This window comes from Neurospora tetraspora, assembly GCF_033439725.1.
Source record: "Neurospora tetraspora strain CBS 560.94 chromosome Unknown B0H65scaffold_2, whole genome shotgun sequence".
Taxonomy (NCBI): domain Eukaryota; kingdom Fungi; phylum Ascomycota; class Sordariomycetes; order Sordariales; family Sordariaceae; genus Neurospora; species Neurospora tetraspora.
The window spans coordinates 180,312-203,210 of NW_026944384.1; the positions used below are offsets into that span (position 1 = coordinate 180,312).

Here is a 22,899-nt window from a genome sequence, read left to right on the forward strand (position 1 = left end):
CCTCTTCTTCCAGAATGACTGGACAATTTTCGCAACAAGCATAGCAGAGGCAATCAATGGGTGGGCGGCAATGGCGCCTCCTTGGTCAGATTGTGGCTCGAATTGTGGCCGCCTCGTCCATAGCTTGCAATCAACTCGTGACATTGTCCAGGCAAAACAAAAGCCGGCTGGGTCAGACTGGGCATCCAGATCAACCGAAAAATCTGAGGCGTCGATTTTGGACGCGGAGACATCGACATTGGGCGTCTACGGTTGGACAATGGCAATCTCATCGACATCGCCGCCTGCATTGGGATCATGAGCTCAAGTGCGAGTGTTGCCGAGAGTGTTGACTCCAACGGCGAGTGTTCGGCGTTCGTTGATATCGCCGCAGAATAGTGTAATATCCTCAAGGGTTAGGGTCCAATGCTGGGTCGCACTTTCCGGTATCGATTATGCAGAAGACAAAAACTCCACATTTTTGGTGGCCAAGGTTTGTCTCGGTGCCAAGTCCAGAGTCCATCCTAAAGTTACTTTTTCTCGATGCTTTCATCACAACTTTACGAAAAGTCACTGCATCAAAAAAAGGAACAAACCAGTAAGGCCCTGATCGGCTCAAACTTTTTCTGGGAAAAGTTTAGGGGAGACAGGGGGTTTTGAGTCGTTTTGGTGCTAAGCTCGATTTATTTTCTGGACTAACCAGTCTGGGCACCAAGAAACTCGAGAAAATTGTTCAAACTTGAACCAGGGTACTTAGAAGAGGTATACGCTAATGTAAGCCGTTATACTTTCCTGATTTGTATTGGAATTGATAGATTCTTAGTATTTTTGATTGGTTTTCGTATTAAAACTAACGAAATTATAGAAGTAGGGGTTACCCTACTTCTAGTAAAAAAGTTGGGTATTTTTGCAAATTTCTAGTCATTTTAGGTATTAAGCCTAGTTAAATATATAATGTAAGTAAAGCTACTATATTAAATATAGTACGGCTATTGTATTAATGAACGTTATATTGGTTAAATTGTATTCGATATTAATATTCCTAATTGTTAGAATTCTAATATACTATGACCGCTATATATTCGTATTCGTCGATATCGGTCGATATAAATTTAGGAAATTGTAACCGAGCTGTTTTTGCCTTTGTAATAGCGATTGCTATTAACGTTATCTTTCGTAATAAAGATAGGAAAGATTCTAAATTTATATATTATAGCCTAGACTACGCTAGAAAGTTAGCCGATAAAATTTATTGCAATTTAGTAGTACAATTTAAGTAATTCTTTCGTATAGATCGACCTATTTTTAATACCCTATTAAAATAGCTTTAAGAAAATACTAGTTTAGAAGTTAATCGATATTAGATAATATATTAGAAGTTGATAGTCTTTCTATATATTTTAGCCTATTACTAAAATTAGCGAACTATTTTATACTACTTCCAAATTAGCTAAAGCTCTATATTAAAGATTATAAATATTCTACCATTTGCTTGTGAATATATATATATAATATATATTATATTAATAGTAGATAATTATTTAAATCCTATTACCGAGTTAGATTCTAGTTTGAATACTTTTAATAATCATATTGGTACTATCAACGGTATTTATATTACTGCGTATATTAAGAAGGAGGATTAAATTTGCTAATATGATCGAAAGGGATAGATAATTTAGAACATATTCGTAGCTGTTAAATTCGATTATTCTTTTACGTATATATTAGCGAACGTAAAAAGGTCGATTAATAATATTTTATTTTATAATTAAACGTTTTTGCGTTCGTTTCGTATCCTTTATAATCGATATTACGTTATAAACGCTAAGTTTAATGTAAGGCAAAATATTGTAATCCCTTTTATAAATGTTAAATTTTATCTTTAAAATTAGAAGAATGTAGACGTATAGTTAAAAAACCTTAAAGAATTATATAACTTACGTCACTTTCGTATTCGAATTATCGTAGAGTATATTTTTAGTTATTTAAAAAAGCGAGAGAAAATTATAAGGGTTACGCCTTTCGAATATAATCTTAATAATTAGAGACGAATTGTATATGTAATAATTGTATTGTATAATTTTATATAAAAGTATATAAAATAACCCCGCTAATTGAGTATAAAAGAAAAGAGGTAGATAAAGCAGGTAAAAGTAAGGGCGCGAAAGGTAATAAAAGGTATTTACTCTAATTATATTAAATAGTAATCGTCGATATTAATATAGAACAACTAGTAACTATACTTATAAAAGAAGAGAAATGTTAAATAATTTAATATATATAGAGTATTAAGGTAGGGGGAGGAGGGGAGAAGAGGGGAGGGGAGATTAAAAATTATTGTATTTATATAATTGTTTATTAAATTATTAAAAATATTAAGTTACTTTATAAAATTAGAATTTTTAAATTAAAATCCAGTAAATCCAATAATCCAGTACAATAAATCTATATAAATATAATAATCTAATAAATTATTAAACTAACTACCCCTCCTCCCCTCCCTTCCTCTCCCTACTTTAATACTCTACTCTATTTTATTTAATTTAATCTTTCCAACGGTTAATATACCCCTCCTTTATTTTCTCATTCAATTTTAACTATATACTAGTAAAAAGAGGGTAATTTATAATATAGTCAATATACTTTATTATTTCCTCCTCCTCCAACTCTAAGAATTCGTATTATAGATTTTCGACAGCAAAAGTTATATCGTTAAATTTAAATAATTTAGGGATTTATAATACGGTAGCTACCCTCTCTATTAATGTATTAAGTAATTCTATTTTACTACCTTTCTTCTTATAACCGATATTATTAATACCTATATCGATAAAGGGAATCTCGCCTTCTAATAATAGAATTTAAATAGGATTGGTATCCTTCCTATATTATTACGCTTTAATGAATTTCTTTATGGGCAGCGAGGTAACCTCTTAAACCTTATTATTATCCCTATCCTCTTCTCTATTATTAAATAAAATTATATCCCCCCTACTATTATTATTATTATTACCTTCGATTAATATTATTATTTTTAAATAATTTATTTACTTACGATTCTCCCGCTTCCGTAATACTCCTACCCGCCGCCTTCGTTTTAAAGAATACTATAAAATAAACGTTAATATCCTTAAGCGGTTGCTTTATAAGCTAATTGACGGTATAGTTCTTAGTATTCTTTCGCTTCCGAAAGGCCTCCCAATTCTATATAGATATTTCAGGCAATTTCGTATCTAAATTAAGCGAAGCGCTAAAAATAGAAAGAATTTCCTTCTAATAATAATACTGTCGTTACTTAATATTATATTTCATTTTAATATACTTTTAAGTCTACGCGTACTCGGGCTACTTCTCTATGTAATACCCTTTCATTTGATCCTATACCTTAATAAAATCTTTTAAATATATTGAATTCAAGAATTTTTTAGTTTTATACTCCAAGAACCAGGTTATTACTATATTGGTTATAGTATTAGTATAATTAATCCTCTTTTTTAATTTAATTAGTTTAAATAGTTTTAATACCTTCAGTTACTTGGGCTTAGGGGGTACTCGCTTCCTCTTTATTTTAAATAGTAGTATAGCCTATAATGCCTCCCTATCTTATATAATATTCTAAGGCGGTTAAGTACTATTTAGGAAGGATATTATAATATTATATTAGATTTCAGCGGGTTAGCTATTATCGAATTAATTATAATCTACCGGGTAAATAAATTGGCTATTATCGAAAGAGTCGAAGGTTAGGAAGGGAAATAGCCTATTGTTATTACTAGGCGGTTTAAGAATATTATCGAATAAGCGTAATAAGGGGTTATCTAATTTACTCTATTACTCTTCGCCTTTACTATTTAATAATAGCAAAATACTCGAACCGCTTAGAAGGGTTAGATATTCGTCTTAGGCGCTTATCTTTTCGAATTAAGACGTATTTTGGCTAGTGTTATTCGTATAAGTCCGAATGGAGTTAGGTACTAGACTTGCGCAGAGTTCAACCTTATTTATTAGGTGACTTTTCATAGGACGGTGTAAAGGCCTTGGCCAACTATACTAGAAACAGTTAAGACTAGCTATTACTAAGCTAATGTAGTACTAAAGCGGTACAGTCATATTGATCTACCCTTTTTACTTAGCTGTAGTTGACTATATGTAACGAAATATTTAAACTTTTTTGCCCAAAAGTTTGAGCCGATCAGGGCCTAAATTCAGCGCGCCCAAAAGGGGGCTTTTTGCTCGGGTTAGCTTTATATTGGGTTGTGGCGAGGTTCATGCAGCGGTTAGTAGAAGTATCGTCGAAATTAGAGGTACTTGGGTTTTTGGTTTAGCTTGCAAGGCGTGGGCGGAAAGGTACATGAGTTTTTGTCTTCTGCATAAGCGTTTCCCACTTTCCCCCCTCGAGCCTCTTTCCCTCTCCAATGCTGCAACGCTATAAAAAGGTGGACTATTTTGCACAAGTTCATGCCGCCTTTCCGGGATTCTCAGACGACAAGGACCGTGACCGGGATGCGTGTAAGTCAGTGCAGGGGGGGTCTGGTCGTGAACAACCTTGACGGCAGGGGACGTCTCTTGCTTGTGATAGCAAACTAAAGAATTGACACCGCTTGCTTGCTGGCAAGGGCTGGCAAGGCAAGGCTGGGCAACTCCTCTAGCCACCAGATGAGTGGCACACGTTTTGGAGACCGTTCGCAATGATCTGAATGATCAGCAAAGGAGATCATAGTGGTGAAAAGCCTCAGACGATTTGTGGATGGAGAATGGAGATCAATCCAATTCCCATCAACCGACGAGAGTTGTGAGACAGACACCCCATGAACCCATGACGAACAGGAGTTTTGAGAGGTTTGAACAGAACATCCTGGTACCCTGATGGCTTGGAGGCTTGGACGGCGGGCTTGAACGATGGAGCACTTCAGGGTACCACTTCAGCTGGTATCGGTATCAAACGACACCGAAACATCGAGGATCCATCTTCATCGACCGATCCATGGAGCACATCAAAACCACTTACACAACACCAAATGGATCCCGCCCGAACGGAGCCACCAGCCGCGCGAAAAAGACATCAAACGATGAATGGAGTAAACAAAAAAAAAGTTCCTAGACATCAAAAGGAAAAAAAGGTTTCTCCATAATGTGGCTGGTCAACCGCCAACCCTTTGATCCTAAAAAGTTATGTCATGACATGGGTGCTATAGCATTGTCCGGGACGCATTGTCGTCGTCCATCATCAAAATACTTCCTGACCTCCCCTCCTCAGCATTCACCTTTTGCGTCGACCTCTTGCTCAAAAAGGTTCGCTGGAGTTCTGAGCCCATGAAGGTTCACAAAACCACTTGAGCCACTAAGACAAATGCGGGGAAGTGGGAAACCTTGAAAGTCGAGCCATCCCTGACCACGAGTCTGGACTTTTGCGCTTGCGGTCGCTCCTTCCTCCTTGTCGTCCTGCGAGCTTTCCTACCGCCGCCTGCGAGATGCGAGCTGCACCGAGCTGCGAGCTTCCCTTGTCATTCAGTCGGCTGGGGGGTCGCTGCACCCTCGCAGGACCCTTGAGATCCGAAGATTGTTACAGGGCACAGGCATCATCGGCATTGCCTAATTCTGCTTCCATGTAAACAAATGCCCCTCCATCCCTCATGAACTTTTTTCTTTTTAGTCGGCGTAGGAATTGTCGCTCTTATCTTTTTCTTGCCTTCTTCATTCGGGGGGGCTCTTGAAGTCTTTCCTATTTCGCACTAACATCTTTCTCCAAGCGGAGACCCTTGGGACCCGGGATGTGGACGGTGGGACAGGGATCGGCCGGCCCCCTAGAGAGCGACCTCCTTAAAAGATAAGCTCCGGATGGCAGAGGTGAAGAAGACCTTCAAGGTTCACCGAATCACCGGAGCCGACACGCCGCCGGCTGAGGAGTGAGGGCCGGGAGCGAGCGAGGATCGAGGAGGACCCTGTTGTCAAAGAGAGACATGAACCACTCAAAAACCAAGGAAGTTGTGCTGTGATGTGGACTGTAGCGTTGAAGAAAAAAGAGGGGTCCTCCTCCTCCATATCGCCGTGCAAACAACCATGATCGTGATCGTGCGGAACACATCGTGCGGCGGCTTATCACCATCCGAGACGCATCTCTCCCAGTGACTGACACGGGAGATCCACCCGAAGGAGTGAAAGTGCAAAGGGTTCAATTCAACAAGCAAAGGAAGCAGACCAACGCACTGCATTGCATCTTGCATGTCGTTGCAATAATCAAAAGGATTGGATCATTTCTGGTGCTCGAATGGGCCGCGTGATCACGTTCATGAAGGTGTGAACTCACCTCGCGTCTACGCTACCGTCGAGCTACGACGGAGCTACGGCGAGTCGGCGACGACGGCGTCCATGTCGCCGCAGCAAGCAGGCCAGCAGCAGCACGAGCAAGCCAGCATCACCCAGCGGGCAACGTCTTGGTTGGTTGCATTTGCTCCGGCGCGGCGCCGGTGTTATCCACGTGCATCCATCATTGACTTTCACACCGTCTGGACGTGGGAAGGGGGATTGTCAACGACAAGCTTGTTGCTTGATGAAGAATGACCCCCCCGAGCTACGCATCCGGACTACCTCATGAGGTTAGTTATTGTTTTTAGTCGTGATAAACCTCATTGTTAGCTCGTCTGACCGGTTGACCGTCAGTTGGAGCCAGTCGAGCGAAGTGCGATGTGCGCCGGCGATGCGATGGCGATGGCGACGGCGGTGGCGCTGGACGATGTGGACGATGCGGGACTATCAATCACGTCTGGCTGACCGATTTGACTGACGATTGCGATGCAAAGCTCACCAATCATATCGTCAGTCAAGTCGTCAGTCAGTTGCAGGACATCACGTAAAGTAACTCCGTTCGCCGTGAGAAGCTCCGCTACACAAGAGCTATGCATGGATCCCGTTGGATAGGGTGAGACTGATGACTGCACATGAAAGCAAAAGATGGGGAAATACCTGCGTAGCAGAGGTCACGAACAGATTGTGGCATTGTGCTCGGGGGACGCCAAGAGTGACGATCCCGTAAGCCGTATCCCGTCCTGCCCGTGTGGGAAGGAGATATGTGAATATGTGATGGTTTTCCGGGCCGAAGTGGTAAGCTGAGGTGATGGAAAGTTGGACCGTTGGTCATCGGTCGTCGTCGGATGGCCGAGCGGGGTCGGTCCAGCCAAGGCCAAGCAAAGTGCAGGCAGACGACCCGAAAATGTGTCAGAGATCTGGATCTCCGGGAACCCATCTTTAACTGAATCGTACCACACCGAAGGCGATTTTGACTTTGACATTTCCCGCAACAATATGGACAAGGAACCCAGAACTTGACATAACCTGGAAATATTGGTGGAGTGCAGGAAGCAAACGGTTCATCTGATCTCTTGGATTTTTCTTTAAAACTGATGGTGTTCGTTTCATAGTGTTCGCAGAATCATCAGTCGTCGGAAGTCGAAACATCGGATGCTACAACTTCCATCGGAGTGGGCCGTGCGCAACGGTCGCTACAGGCGGCAACCATGCAATGCGACGTCCGGCGAGCGGCGTATAAGTCGCAGACGACAACATGTCGCACAACAACGGCTTCGCAGCACCAAGAGAATCGTCGACGACCATTGTTGGCCCGATACTGTCGCCCGCGATACGTCTAACGATTCATGCGAACGATGAGGATACCTTATGAAATGCAATCGATAGAGTTGAATGCAAATGGGAAGTCGCTGTCCAAGTCATACACTGCAGCACAAGCATCCACCGTCCGTCTCCAATGCGACCGCCGTGATCCAGACCCCGCATTCCGCAACCCTGCAGATACGCAGCACCCGGAGCTTCACGAGACCACTCCGGCAGTACACTGCGAAGTTGACGGAATTTCACGAATCACAGTCTCTGAAGCCTTCTAGAGATCCAGTTTTCTCCCGTGTCTCCAATCACACAAGATCCGGATGTTCTGCCTCCCGAACTACCCGCTGAGTCTTAGAGGCTTCAACAACACTCATATCTGATACTGACCCTAACCCTGACAACCCCCAACGTCACTCCTTCCTCTTCGGCGTTGTTTGCAGCTTCTCCCCATCACTCAAGCTGTCGAAAGTGCGAATTGCAGGGCGCTTGGCGTGTCCTCTCTGGTGACGGCGCCTGCCTTGCTCGTAGCAGCATTGGATATGGAGGCCATCAAGGTGCCCGAGCAAGCGCAGCACCCACCCCATTAACGACGCCATCAGCAGCGACAAGATGACCAGAGCAGGACACATGGAGGTGGGAGCCCGATAAGAACCGCACCCATGAACCCGAAGAGGAACATGTTGTTGGATGGATGGCTGGGGTGTTACCGGCGGGTTAACACCTACCGGTATCGCCCAAAGATTACCCCCAAGCCGATCCATGCGGTTCCTCGTCCAGCGAGCCAGCAACCGAGTTGACTATCCCCTGATTCCCCATTTTAGTAGCAGGCCCGTTAACCTACGAGAAACAGTAGCCTCGCGGGATCCGAAGCCCATGAAGGACGCCAAGTCCCAGCCTGCTTACACGCGAAGCCCCGGGCCCTCAAAACCCATGCCTGCGAGGGCCCGAGCCCGAGATCCAAACCACGAAAGGCCTCGAAGCCCGCCCTCCAGCCTTCAAGGTTGGTGTAGGATGACCAGCCCGAGCCGCAGCCAGGAAAGGGTGACAAAAAGGATGGGAAGGCCAACTCCGAGGCTGATAACAAGTGCGAGGCCGACCAGCCACAGCCCGGAGAAGACCAGAAGCTGGCCGACGGTCCGGATGGCAAGAGCAGCGATACCAAGAGAAGAGACAGTGGAAAGACGAGGAGGGGGGGAAAGGAGGACTTGGACTTGGAAACCGACGTCTCCGTTCCCACACGCGGCTGATGGGTTCGCTTTAGTCTTGCCCTCGATTGCATACAGATTGGGATTCGGCGCAGGCAGCGCTTGCTCCAAATCACCGGGCGTTGGTGGGAATACTCAGTACCGGCAAAGTCTGATGCGGTTACTCCTAGGCGAGTGCTCATCGGAGTGTTTGGGCAAATGCTCAGAGTAATCATATGGGGAAGCTTACGGGACTTTTTGAGGGTGTTACGGTTCCTCAGGATCTAAGGGCTGAGTTCTGGGGTAGAAGGGAGGCCGGAAGGGGGTGGCGCTGAGATAGCAAGGATCCAAATTCAGATTTACATCGATGTTCCCCGAGGCGGTTAGACGATGGGAGCAAGGCTCTTGTACGGAAACCCTCATAGTCATAGTACATACAGACAATCTTCAATACGGCAGGCTGAAACCGGTCTTAAGCCGCGGCTGGAGTCATCAGTGCACTCTTTCTTTAAGGGGAACCTGGAAGTTATTCTATGTCGCTCGTGGCTCCCATAGCTCCTTCCGAAATTTGTGGTATGCACACCCGATCAAGAACGTAGGTACTTTCCGCTTGCATTTACACCCGCGGATGTCGGCATTCATTTACTGACAGCCGTGAACAACTGTCAAGACCTTACGTCAGCTTTTGACCGGGCGCAGCTTTTGACGTTTGCCGAAAATCTGCGAAATGATGGATTTTGCATTTGACTTCAACATCAACCTCTCTGCCTCTTTCCCACCACCACCTCTATCGAATCGAACAACAACAACAACAACGCACTCCGACCCTCGTCCTTTATACCAACCATCGGATGCTTGTATCATTGCACATGATTATGAGCTGACCATGGTGACTATCTTTTCATTTTCCTTATGTTATTTGCAACAAACCATACATGCTCGTATTTCTTGCTACACACTCCCCTTGCCAAGTGGAACTCCTCATAGCGCCTGTTGAGCCGTCTCGGCCTTTACACGTCCATGTCCACAATATTGTTGATCCTTGAAAGAACATCTCTGGTATAAGAAGAACGAACCGTAACCCCGCCAGCGTAGGGATTCGACAGGAAGTCACTCTCTGTGATCCATCCCTTTCCCCCATCCAAGCAGGTTAGGCACCGGCGAACTACCTCGCTGTATTCGACACCCATCTCCCCAACCAACTCTGGCCCAGAAAGATTCACAAGGTGGTTCTTGATCGCATCCGCCGACGGCATCCTGCCATCCGGAAGACGCAAGCCCCGTCCAACCTTCGCGCCACGATCATCGTACGTGACAAAGCTCCTCCACAGGCCAATCTCGAGAAGACACACACCGAGGCTATAAACGTCATGCTGCATGACGTATAGCTCGGAGTCGTCAAGATCTGACCGAAGCCGTTCAGGGTGCTGATACAGATTGGCCGCCTCCTGGGCAGACCGGGTCTGGGCCTTGTCAGAATGTCCTCGCGCAATTCGCATGACTTCGAAGCCAATAAGGAAGGCATTTTGCGGCAGACGTCCGTTCTGTTCCTCGGCGGCAGTGCCAAAGCACATCAAAGTTTCGGGACGGATGTTCTTGTGGACGAAGTCGTACAAGTGCACCGAAAAAACGGCCTTGACAAGGTGCTTGGCCATGGCCAGACGGTCAATACGACCCTGTGGTGTTTGCGCAAGGCCACCTTGAGTTTCAAGAAGAAGCCGTCGCAGGCTGTTTACCGTACTGTATTGCTGGGGGAACCTGAAGACCATGGTGATGTCGCGTCTTGGCTGCGTGGGAGCCCTGGGGTGCTTTGTCAATCCCCGACAGGGAAGCAGGCCAAACTCTTCAGGACTAGCATTGTGAAGCTTCAAGGCCAGGGCCATCGCATCTTCAAGCACGACACCGTCGGCCGGGATGTTGTCGTCGGAGTCGATGATGCAGAGGCTCTTCGGGTCTTGAGGGTGATAAGCCCGTTTGGCACCGCAAGAGAACGGAATTTCCTGGGCCTCATAAGCCTTGAGATCCCTGGACTCTAGTATGATGGGTCTTTTGCTCGTATACTTGTCAACTCTTTTGGCCTCACGGAAACCTCTCTCTGCGCTCAGTGTTCGTCTGTCCAGTTCCTTGTCGATTTCTATATCGTTAATTCGCAAATAACCCAGTATCGTCTTTTGGTTCATGGCGAATGTTTCTACCGTGGCTCGACCGCCTTTATTGCTTTGTCAACATCCTTCTTCTCAAGTAAGGAAAATTGTACCTTTTGGGCCGGGTTAAGCCTTCTCGCCCTGTCGAACTTGGAAATGGCTGTACGTGCCATCAAGATCTTGTGATCTAGCTCCTCTAGAATCCTGTTTCGTAGCTCAACGACATGTCGGGGCACTCCACCGAGTCCGAGTAACGGCTCAATACGCCCGTCGAACTCAGCCTGCTTCATGAGCACATGAGCACATGAGCACATCGTGTTTCGAACGAGTTGTTCAGGCTCTGAACCTGGAGAGCGGCTGTCTTGTAATCCTCGCGCAGTTCCTGGAACTTAAAATACAACCTTGTTTCGAGAATGTCAATCCCCGGTCCTCTTTCCTAAGCATACATTTATGTTTTCCTGGGGGTTCTTGTGGGTGTGCTTACTTGGCGAGGGATACCAAACCGCTTGCACCGGTTGTTGCCAACGAAACAGGGTCGGCCATTGCAACCAGTGGATGCTCGCTCTGTGGAAGCGGAAATCAAGTCCTTGTCGTCCACGTGTAGATGCTATCACAAGTAGGAGAATGGTTATAAGTCGAATAAGAGACGTTCAAGCCTCCGAAAGTTTGGAGATGCTTTGATGAAGAAGAATTCGAGGTTGCTATCTCGTCACTACTCTCATCCTCACCCCCACAGAGGGCCCAAATGCTGTTTCTATATGTCACCAACTCCGATGTCTGATGTTGCCATCTGGCTAGAGATTCTATTTGCGGCACTTCGTTATTCCATTCTCGCAGGCCTCCTTTCCCCTCCCATGCGTTGCAATCAGAGTTATACGGACGCACCCGAACATTGCAGTACACACAGTATCAATTTCTAACCGATTGACTCGGTGGCTGTACACTTCTTCATTCCTTTCGGCAAGATACATGTCGATCACACCTCACAGGCTGCAATCATTTGTACCAGTGTCGCCAGTTCATGTCTTCCCACCCGCAAAGCTTCAGATGGTCACAGTGTACATCTTGGCTGTCACTGTTCTGGATTCATGGCACTCATGCTGCTCGCCATCCCGATATTACTTGGCTAAGCACGTTGGGCCTCATATTGTTTCATTCACCAATAGTCCACACTGGGACGCGGGGATTTGCATAGCGAGCTTCGCCTCCTGTCAATGTTTAATAGGTAGGCAGCCAAAGTGTTGAAGCCTCGACTGCATGTAACGAACCGTCACTGCAGAGCATAGCCTACAACTGGCCGACGGCACTATGAGGTCTAGATTTGGCCTTCATCCTCAAGAATTGCTTTTGCCGGAGACTGGTAGTCTCATTTTGCTTGGATCCATGCATGCGTGCTTGGGGCACTGCGGAGCCTGTTGATATATTTCTGTCTTTCCCGCAGTCACATCCATGTTGTACCATTAGCGTCACAGCCGTCTTTCTCTTTTTCCCATCCACTACGCTTCCTCTTTTCATTAGTTTCATTCGAACCCTTCCTGAACCCAGCCATTCCGCAACTCCCGGTTCAGGTACCTAAACCTGTATACATCATCATGGGGGATCGTCACGTCTGTCCGGTGATACTGTGACGGCGATGTGGTTGAAGACCGAACGACCACAGAATCCAAAGCTCGCCACCGACAAGGATGCATTGCCCCTGGTACGCCACATATATCATCCTCTGTCTGGTGGTAATCAGGAGATAACAGACTGGGATATAGAAAAACCTCCTCTGCAAGACAGTAAGGATGTTCAGGTTTGTGTGCAGTCATGCATCTCAATAAATCCGACACTCCTTGGCGTCAAACGTGTCGTCAAAACAGTCAAGTATGACGAAAAGGAAGAGATTCTGCACAGAAATGAGCTTCTAGCGATGGTTAAGTTCAATGGGGGAACGGACAAGGTCAGTAACTAGGTTTTCTCCAATTACACCGTTGGAATTCCGCATGTTAACTTTTGGTGCTAGGATCGAAAGCGTCTCTTTATAGAGTGCTTAGGTTGGTGGACGGAGGGCAAATACCTCAACATCGCGATGGAGTATCTGCCACTGGGGGACTTACGCCACTATTTGGAAAAGAATGGGCCGTTGAAGGGGAATGATTTCAAGCGAGTCATCTTCCAGGTGCTTCTAGGGCTTGGATTCATGCATGAGCAGGAATATACCCATCGCGACATTGCCCCAAAGGTACATCCTCCCTTATGCATCCCCTTGCGCACTCCTTTAATGCCTTTATCCATGCCCTATCACCGTGCTCCCTATTTGCTAACTTCTACTACACTCAAAGAATATCTTTATACGGAGCTGTCCACAACCCAATAAGCCCGACGAGAGATTGTCGGTCGTGCTTGCTGACTTTGGCTTCTCGAAGTCGGTCAGGATTAAGCAAGACGTAGCAAGTGGAGTGAGGACCACTTGGGCATACGGAGCACCCGAGATCCAAGGATCTCAAGATTTTTGGCCGCCACAGCTGCAAGAGCCTAAAAACTTCCTGACTATCGATATGTGGTCTCTAGGGGTTACGATGTTTGAGCTTCTCACTAGAAAGCTACCGTTTGGCGATAACGGAGCCGACGGCAGGGACTTTGTCAAGATGTGGGATGAGGAGGAACATCGTTGGATAGACCCAATACCAAAGAGGAAGTGGAAGAAAGTGCGGAACGATCATCTTCCATGGTTCGTGGCACGGGAGGTTTCAACAACCGCACAGAAATTTCTATACGGACTTTGGACGGAATTTGACAAGCGGCCCACTCCTTCCACTGCGATGAAGCATGAGTGGTTCTACAACAAGGCCGAGTTCAATTTCCCCTCAACCTATCTTCCAGGCGGCTATCAGTGAGTCATCTTCGGACTAAGAACCTGGCATTACTGGAATTATCCAAGCTTACAACTTCCAGGCAGTCGGACATCCCTGACTACAACGATAATTACACTTCCGCTTATCGTCCCGGGGGACTCGCACGACGCCCCATCAACGGCGAAGATAGCGCTTCACACTTCTCTGGCTTAAGAAGGATACCGGGAGATACCCAGTAAGTCCTCTCCTAATGAACATGTGGGCTACTCCAGCATTATCCCAAACTAACTTTAACCTTCCAGGCGGTTCGGGCGAGCCTCAATAGCATCGAGTGTCGCCAGTCCTGCAGAGCTTCCAGATGCTTATGTCAAATTGGAAGTCGCCAGTCCCGCACCGCCTCTAGTTGCTTCCTCCAAAGCTTCTTCCAGATCGGAAGCAGAGAGTTCTTATCATACACTTGTCGCGAGCGAAACATCTGTTCCTGGTCAAACTGCCCGGTCGGCTGCAAGAAGCGTACCTCAAGTCGTACCCCAAAACGCACCACGGCCTGAGCCACAAAGCGTGTCCCGAAATTCCGACGTGGCCAAACCAGGTCAAGATGCACTTCACATATGCCCCTATACCAAGCTCTATGGCGGCGAGCGAAGCCCTTTCGAAAATGACAAGGACTTGACGTGTGATGAAAATGTCACGTTCCTTCGCAAATCTGACCTCCTCCGGCACATGAGCGAGATACATGCACCGTCGTCCATGGCGGTAAAGCCAATTCCAGACTATGCGTTCACCGTCGCCAACACAACTGGAGGGGAGCAGCAAGCTGCGGTGCAGAAGTTGTGGTGGAACGCCGTGTATGACCAACAAATTATATTGATGAAGTATCTCCTCGACAAGCTCAAATTCGATATCAATATGTTAATCTATTTTACCTCTCCCAGGGGCAAGCTTAAAGGCATGGCTCTCGGAGTGACGGCACTTTACTATGCGGCTTTTCATGGCAACAACGACATGGTCAAATTCCTCCTTAGCCAGAAAGCCGATACGCGGCCACAGGACGGGCTCAACCTCACCCCAGAGCTGATTGCTGTACGCCAGCGCCATGAATCCACAGCTCAGCTTATCGCCGAGGCAGAAGCCAAGCGAAAGAGTGAGAATAGGAATGAGGCTGAGCGCATCAAGGCCGATGACCGAAGACGCCAGGCGGCGGGTCTCCCAACGAAAGAGTCTGTATTACAGGAAGTACGGCAGGTATTACACCAAAGACTTCCATCTAGCTCCATTTCTCCGGGGCGTAACGACTTGGGCGATGCAAAGAGGAAAGACCTGGTGACCGTTTACCAACGGGAGGCTTTGAACAGAGGTATCCAAGCACAGGGCCTGAAACGAGCTCCAGACTCGGATCTCTCAGACGAGAGACCCCCCAGCCGACCAAGAAGCAGCCACTACGACCCAGCCACCACTCAAGACCTGCTCCCCGACGGCCGCCCACCAACTCCTTCCCCAGCCTTCAACATGCACATGACCGCCCAACTCCAATCCCAAGGCTTCGGCCTCGACCCCAGCCTCGAAGGTCTCGGCTTCTACGACTTCCGTCCCAAAATTGAATACGACGGCCTCCCATATCAGGGGGATCTTTCTCTTCACCTGGCCACATCCTCCTTCTCCTCTGGCAGCCGCTACTCGTCACCCTCCCCAATGACACCCCCAGGAGGATTCCCCGATGGACTTCCCGCCCCTCCCATGCGACTCGGTCGACACTCGCGTCACTCCTCCATCGGATCTCTAGCCGGTAGCTTGGAAGGGTTCAACATCGGCACGCCCACCGACCCGAACATGCGCACAGACGGCCTACCGCCAACTGACGCCGAGTATTTTAATAATTCGACATTCTCGTCGTCTTCTTGGTCATCGAATAGACCGTTGAAGGCTATGCCGCAGCAGAGCCATCACGGTCAGCATCACGGGGGATTGTACGGATCTGGACATCCGGGGTATGTGCCCAGGGCTATGATGCAGGGTCAAGGACAGGGACAGGGACAACAACGGGGGTACGACTACGGGTCGAGGCCGGGAAGTAGGGGACAGCCTATTGATCTTACGAAGGGTAATGATGAGAATGGGAATGGGCGTGGGGGGAGAACGCCGAGGGCTAGGTCGACGACGGTGAGAGTGGGGGATAGGGATGTTGAGATGATGGATTTGACGGGGGAGTGAGTTCAACGCTCGACGGAAAACCATCCACTTGAGACTTGAAAGTGGTATCAGTGCCCGATTGACTCCTTCGAAATCTGATGTTTTCCTAATTGGAATCTAAGCGGTCTAGACGGCAAGGACGGTACCGGAGGAAGTATCATGGCCCCGTGCCACTTGGTGTTTTGCTGCGGCTTTGGTGTGGGCACCGTGGATTCACACAGAGAATACCTCTACAAAGGATTTAACGGGCTCGCTTTTCAGCCTTGAGTTTGAGCTTAGGTAGGGCCCCTTGTCTGTATACCGCAAAGCACTCCCATAACCGACACCCGGGAGTCTTTCAGGAGGGAGACCAATCGCCAACGGTACTCCAAGTCAGGGCGGATTTGCGACAAGAAATTAGGTAACTAGCATCCCAGGGACAACGAATACATAGGTAGCCAGGGCCAGTCAATTACCTACCTATGCTGTGGATGTGCGGATACAGTTCAACAGCTGTAAGGCTATACACATGTCGTTCATCTGTGCAAATTAGTTAGAATAGTAGACGACGGTGATATGTTTCTCGATTTCGAGATTGGGGTATATATCAGGCAAACAGTGAAGTACACAGGTGGCCGTTGGAGGAACAGAGTCAAGGCGCAAAAGGGCGGGAAGGATGGGCAGGACCATGCAGACAAAGCTGTCACCCCCAAGAAGTCCAGGCTCATCAAGAAGGAGCATCTGCTGGTAAGTCCTCTCTGTCACTCCTGCCTCGAGAAATCGTCTCTGACCTTGTTCATTTCTTAGGAGGACTGTGACCTCTCCGAGGTCCCATGCATCGCGTGCCTCAACGAGCCTCGCGATTGCTACACCAAACCGGGCAACCGGGCCTGCATGGACTGCCATAACGATGGCAAGCGGTGTGACCGCGCCTCCTTTCTTACCCAGAGGCTCGCCCAAGTTTAGGAGGCGGCGACCTCCGGTAAAGAGAAGAAGAAGGCGTACGAGTACGTACGTAGAGCCATAACGATTCAGCGCAGCGCCGCTGAGATATACAAGGATGGCGCCATCTCCGCGTAAATCTTTCTTATCCTATCCGTTTATAAAATAAATCCCAGCTAACCAAGACTCCAAACAGGAGTATACCCACCTACTCTCGGCCCCCGACGCCCCCGGTACCCCTCCCCCAACCCCGGCGGCTCCCATCACCCCGGCGGCTCCTCCGACCCCGCCCTCCCCGCTGGGCAGCCTACCGTGGCGGAGCTCGTCGCTCGCCTCGAGTCTTTTGACAAGAGGTTGGAGGCGGTGGAGACCGGCGATGGCCGTAAGCGCAAGATCCAGAAGAAGTAGAAAAACTTAGAATTGACGTCTGCTCCCCTCCCTTCTTCTTTCTACGCTGCCGTCTCTGTTGCTTCGCGTACTCCGTGCTGAAATGTTCGACAGCTCCTTTTTATCCCATACTACACATCCGGACTGCCGTTGTCAAAAAGGGTTTGAAGAACCTGGATCTTTGGGAATTTGTTATTTTGTCGCCCCCGCTCTCCCCGTTGCCCGCCCGCCGATGACGGCCTCCGTCGTGCCTGGCGACGCCACCTTGCTGCAGGAGCTCCAGGATCAGGTGTCAGCCCTCGAGGCCGACATGGCCAAGGTGCGGTGGGTGGCGGGTGAGACGGTTGAGTCCAGCTTCTGGACCATGTTGGAGCGGCACAATGAGGTCGTCAACAAAGAGATTGAGCAGGAGCAGGCTGAGAAGCAGCAGCGGTCTGAGAAGCGTCGCGTCGCGAAGGCCAAGAACTCGCATATACGTCAGCTACGACCGAGGTCGGGGCAAAGAGCTGAGTTGAGTTGACCTGACGACCTAGGAGATGGGACGAGAGCAGAGATTGTTCCCGGCCCGTCATAGGCTCATGGCTCCACGGTTCGGCTGAAATAGCGTTACGAGCTCGCTTCTGCTGCCTTGGCCCAAGCTCTTCCCATTGAGCATCAGCGATGGTCTGGTCGCTGCAGTCTTTGGGTGTGTTTCCTGTTGTTTGGCTTATGGGAAAGAAAAGGGGGTCTTTGGAGCACCCATTCCCAGGACCCAGATGCGCCCTTGTGGATCCGAGATGCCGAGGCTCCGAGTGATGACGAAGAGAGCAACCCAGATGCGCCCTTTTGGATCCGAGATCCCTTCCCCTGTGTTGCTGACGAGCGGGCTATCGCTAATTGCATCTTTCCTCCAGGTGCGGCACCGGATACCTCATTGCTCCCGATACCTTTGTCACTGCCGGGCACTGTGTTTATCGCAAAGGTCTCGGTCGTTGCACGGAAATGCAAACATATCCAAGATCTCCCATCTCGACGTCGACGATCTCCCCACCCTCACACGCTTTTCTCACTTCGCTCAGCTCGCTCAAACCTTCACCCACTCCAAAATCTCCCATCTCGACGTCGACGATCTCCCTATCCTCACACGCTTTTCTCGCTTCGCTCAGCTCGCCCACCGGCACCTAGCAAGCGTCTCTCCGAAGAGTACCAGTCTAATAATTCCGTCCTCTCCAGCCTAGCCGTCTACAACGCCGACCTCATCCCTAACGTATCTTCCTCCTACCAAAACCTCGACACCTTCCCCCGTCTAGCTCTCATCGCGCCATTATCTACCGATCATCATATCGAACACAAAAGCATCCGGCCGAGAAGGCCAATATTTCGCTAGGCCCAAACGGAGGCATTCCGATCCATACACGGGAGCGTTCCTGAATGGTGTTGACGGTTCCATCATCAGAGATGCGCAGCGGACGGCCTCTCCCTCATATCGCATGCTGATCTTCACGATAGCTGTCAGGGGTATTAGCAGTGATACGTCGAGAGGAGGGATTAAGCTTGGATCTGAGGTCACTTACAGCGAAATTTGCCGCCGTCGGCAAAGTCCCTAGGACGAATGAGGGTGCGCTTGTCTGGACGGAACACGGACTCCTCGGTGTGGTCGTGCTGGTCAAGCAGCAGAGATTCGCTGATGTGGGCCATGTCCTTGCTGATATCGTTTGGAAGCTTCCAAGAGATTCCCAAGGCATTGGCTGTTTTGGTAGTAGCGATAAAGTCAAATTTGCCTATCTCTTATAGCTTGTAATGCAGATGCGCATCTCTGATGATGGAACGGTCGATACCATTCGGGAACGCTCCATCGGGATGCCTCCGTTTGTTGGGTATGATTGGATCTTTGGGGTTTTATTTCCTATTTCTTGCGTAAATTACAAGGTACATCTACTTAAAAGCTTTAGCACCGACAGATTGTTATTTAATCTTTTCTGGTACTGCCCTTCAGATTGTCCTGTTCGTCTTTTCACTTGGCCGCACGGGTGGAGTTATGGTCATTGCTTTCCGTTTCTGCTCCTTCCTATCTGGACTGTTATACACGGCTCGAAGGCTACAAGTGTATGAGGGTATACGTTAGTCCACGTATGAGCGAGGCCGCAGGAGGGGGGTGATTGATACGGCGGCAGCCTGCCCTCAAAGATGAGACGAGGGCAGATTGTCCCGGCCTGCGGACGTGACTCGGACTGGACACTCGCGTCCGCAATCGCAATCATCCGATATATTGTCAACGAAGAAACTTTTGCGGGCGGTGAATTGGCCGTTCCGCACAATACGTGTGTCATTTAGTCAAAATTCCCCTTGGTTGACGGCAGAGCTTGGTATCTTTGAGGGCAGTATTTCTGAGCCAGTTTTGCTCGCCTGCTTCCTTTCCTCCCCCCACCTTTTTTTCCCTTGCGTTTGCGATCATAAGGAGATCACCACGACAAAAAGCTTCCCTTTCACACAGCTCATTCACTGCTTCTACTGAAGCTTGACTTACTTCGCGAGCAATCGCTCTCTTCCAACGGCAAGCCAAACGTTCTGCAGCCTCGTCTTTGGCTGCCTTACTTCTCTAGTGGGAGCCCCTCGCAAAAAGAACAACTACCTCACCTTGACTTCAATCAAGAAGGCAATCAACAACAATGGAGGACAACAGCGACACCTCCCTCCCTACCTCTCGCGTCGTCGTGGATCGCGCCACAGCTTCAACCATGGGTTCTGGCAGTGACCAGCCCAAAAACCTCATCACCCCTCGCGCCGCGCTCACCACCTCCTCAGCAACCACCCACAAGACACGCGCCCCCGTCACCAGCACCAGCGTCTTTGTCACCTTCGAGACAGAGACCATCACTTTCCACCCGGGCGGCTCTGTCGCTCACTCCTCTTCGCCGGTGCCGACAACCCTCGTCACCACCACCTCCGCTGCCTCTCCCACGCCCGAGGAGACAACTGGCTCCGCGGCTTCTAAGACCGGCACCGGCGGCTCAAAGGCAGCAGCCATCGGCGGCGCAGTTGGCGCTACAATCTTTGGTCTCTTGCTGATCGGTCTTCTGGCCTTCTGTCTCTTCCGCCGCCGCCGCATTGAACGCCAGGCAAATTTCTACTCCACGCCCACCACCATCACTGCCAACGGCCGCAGCAGCACCGTCCGCGGCAGCGACGGACGTTTTTACCGCCTCGAGAACATACCGCTCGCGTCTCTCGGGAAGTCCAAGCAAACCAGGGGTGAACAGGACGAGACGGCAGGGGCAGGAGATGAAAGAGTCCCGGGCCAGATGCTCATCGAAGTCGTGCCGGCCGCTGAGGGGGATAGGGGCCCGAGGTTGAGGACTGTTTGCGTCGCTCCTGCGCCTGCTCCTGCTCCTGCCCCGCATCAGGGGCGGGTGCTGGTGCCGGTGCCCTCGCCGGTGTCGCCGGTACCAGCTTCGTACCCGCTCCTTGCTCCGCCGGCCCCTGCTCGCCCGCTCCGCAACGTGAGCTCGTCTGTTTACTCCAAGCCGTCGCGGGAGGATGTGGCGTCCAAGTTCTCTGAGGATTCGTACGAGGTTGTCAACAACGGCAGCGGCAACACCGTCTGGCCTGCTCCCCTTTTTGCTTCTCCTGCTCCGGGCCAAGCTCAAGCTGCCCCTGCCGCCGCCACCGCTGGCAATCCCGGCCCCTCGTCATCAACCACGACTCCCCACCCGGAGGACAGAGGCGGCCCCAGCCAGATGTCCACCTACGTCGAACCCCCCTCGCAAAGCCGCTGGTCGCCCAGCACCCCTACCTCGGACGGGAGCGAGGAGGGCCTGACTAGTCGGCTGGGCCAGCAAGTTGCGCAAGTCGGCGAGAAGCTGGCTGATAAGTGGAAGGAGACGAAGCAGGGATGGAAGGGTTTGTTGCTTGGTGCCGCCGGCTCGAAGGAGGAGAAGAAGCCAAGCAAGGAGGAGAAAGGCAAGGGCAAGGCTAGGGACAGGGCGGAGATTGTGGTTGATCCGGTTAATAGGGGCGCTCCGGGCTGGATTTGAGGGAGGAGGACTGGAGGGAAGAGGTCTGGTCTGGTCTTGATCGTGGCTGGATTTTGTGGAAGACTCCCGCTGAGTCTCTCAGTAACCATGCCGAAGCATGGGGCTGAAGGGCTTTCATTCTGGTGGAAGGTGTTTGCGGTTTGGTATGATCTGGTGAGTTGGAGCTTGAGGAGAGATGCGAGCTTAAGATGCCCTGGCTCAGCTGTACGACCTACGGGTTGGGGTTGAGGGGACTCGCGGAGAGAAGGAAAGAGATGAGCATGATACCCAAGTGTTGATATTATGCATGGCATGGCGCATGGCGTTGGTCGGGGATACCTCTGGGTCTGAGAGCTTTGCATGGAATGGAGTTATTGCTTTCACACGGTCTTGTTCTTTTCATGTAATGACATATGAGATACGCTGGTTTGGTCTTCGGCGTCATCGTCAGTAGTGGCGTCAGTAATTTGAAGAAGCTTGTTCTGTTCATTCTGCTTGTGCCAGCTGCCAAACATCATGGATCCTCATGGTGTTGAGCCTCATCAGCCTTGTGAGCAGAGCCTTACATGTATCGATATATGGGTAGATAAGGGTGCTTAGAGGTAGATAAGGCAAGCGGGTATAAAAGGCGGCAGTTATATCGTATAGATCTAGCTTACTCTCATTGAATGATATGGCTTTTCTCCCACTTTTTTACATACATTTTGATAGGTTATGAGCCCGGCTCCCGTTGAGCGGTAGTTGTACTGATACTACGGGTTGGAAGCTACTAAATTGTATTTAGTTTAGTGTATTAGTAAATTTGTTTATTCGAATAAATAATAATTTAATTTTAGTCCTATATTCTACCCGGTTGGAATAATATATATTTATCCCGTTTCCCTTGTATTTAAAATATTCAAAACAATATAAAGGAAACGGGAAAATATATTAAAAATCGTGTATTTATTTTTTTACTTTAAAGATTAGATTGCTAATTTCGTTTTATTTAATATTAAATATAAATATGAATAACGGTTTCGAAGCGGGTAAGAATAGTAGCCGACGTAATTATTACTATAGATATTTTTAACCCCCGATTACTATATGTATTACAAAATAAAACGAATTCTTATAGTTAATTAAAATTATTGAATGTTTATTAAGGTATAGTAATTTATGGAAATTTGTAGATATTGAGAGCGATAGTACGTTCGAGGCGGTAGGAACGTTATTATTAGTATTAGAAGATTTTGAGGTAAGGATAGTTAGTTAAACCGCAGCTATTATATAGTCTAGGGAAAGAAGTATTTTAATACGAAGTGAGCGAGTATATAGCGGAGCTTCTTTCTAATAGGAGCAGACTCTTGTTAAATACCCTTGTAAATTCTTCGTGCTATGATTGGTTCGTAGAATGGGCAATCCGTAATTTGGATTGGTTAGAATTTTGGAGTCTATATACACCGTAGGGGTCCGGGGGTTTCCCCCGGGAACGGAAGGTCCTAGGAGGCTAGCCCTCGGGTATTATTACTCTAATCCTAATATTATACAGGGGGTCCCGGGGGGCTAGCCCCCTAATTCGTTATTACCCTAACCCTTTCTATAGGGGGTCCTAGGGGGCTAACTCCTTAATTTAATTTATAAATCTTTTTCTAAAATTCCT

General features: G+C 48.6%; 4 protein-coding genes across 4 annotated transcripts; 3 read left to right on the forward strand and 1 right to left on the reverse strand.

Annotated features, from left to right (window-relative positions):
• Window positions 1-9,796: 9,796 nt before the first annotated feature.
• Window positions 9,797-10,966, reverse strand: B0H65DRAFT_420956 (uncharacterized protein; the record flags this gene model as incomplete). Its single annotated transcript, XM_062824315.1, has 2 exons — window positions 9,797-10,269; window positions 10,324-10,966. The coding sequence occupies 2 exons, from the start codon at window positions 10,964-10,966 to the stop codon at window positions 9,797-9,799; spliced, it is 1,116 nt and encodes a 371-aa protein (XP_062683709.1).
• A 1,652-nt stretch (window positions 10,967-12,618) lies between these two features.
• B0H65DRAFT_87090 (uncharacterized protein) lies at window positions 12,619-16,245 on the forward strand. Its single transcript, XM_062831511.1, has 6 exons — window positions 12,619-12,629; window positions 12,691-12,872; window positions 12,936-13,154; window positions 13,255-13,805; window positions 13,868-14,002; window positions 14,070-16,245. The coding sequence occupies exons 2-6, from the start codon at window positions 12,843-12,845 to the stop codon at window positions 15,976-15,978; spliced, it is 2,844 nt and encodes a 947-aa protein (XP_062683710.1). The 5' UTR covers window positions 12,619-12,629; window positions 12,691-12,842; the 3' UTR covers window positions 15,979-16,245.
• Window positions 16,246-17,831: 1,586 nt separating this feature from the next.
• Window positions 17,832-18,838, forward strand: B0H65DRAFT_87148 (uncharacterized protein). The gene is made up of 2 exons (XM_062831513.1): window positions 17,832-17,950; window positions 18,159-18,838. Exons 1-2 carry the CDS (start codon window positions 17,926-17,928, stop codon window positions 18,629-18,631), a joined length of 498 nt encoding a protein of 165 aa, XP_062683711.1. The 5' UTR covers window positions 17,832-17,925; the 3' UTR covers window positions 18,632-18,838.
• Window positions 18,839-19,635: 797 nt separating this feature from the next.
• On the forward strand, window positions 19,636-21,734 carry B0H65DRAFT_87095 (uncharacterized protein). The gene has a single exon (XM_062831512.1). It carries the CDS (start codon window positions 19,914-19,916, stop codon window positions 21,276-21,278), a length of 1,365 nt encoding a protein of 454 aa, XP_062683712.1. The 5' UTR covers window positions 19,636-19,913; the 3' UTR covers window positions 21,279-21,734.
• The last annotated feature ends 1,165 nt before the right edge of the window (window positions 21,735-22,899 follow it).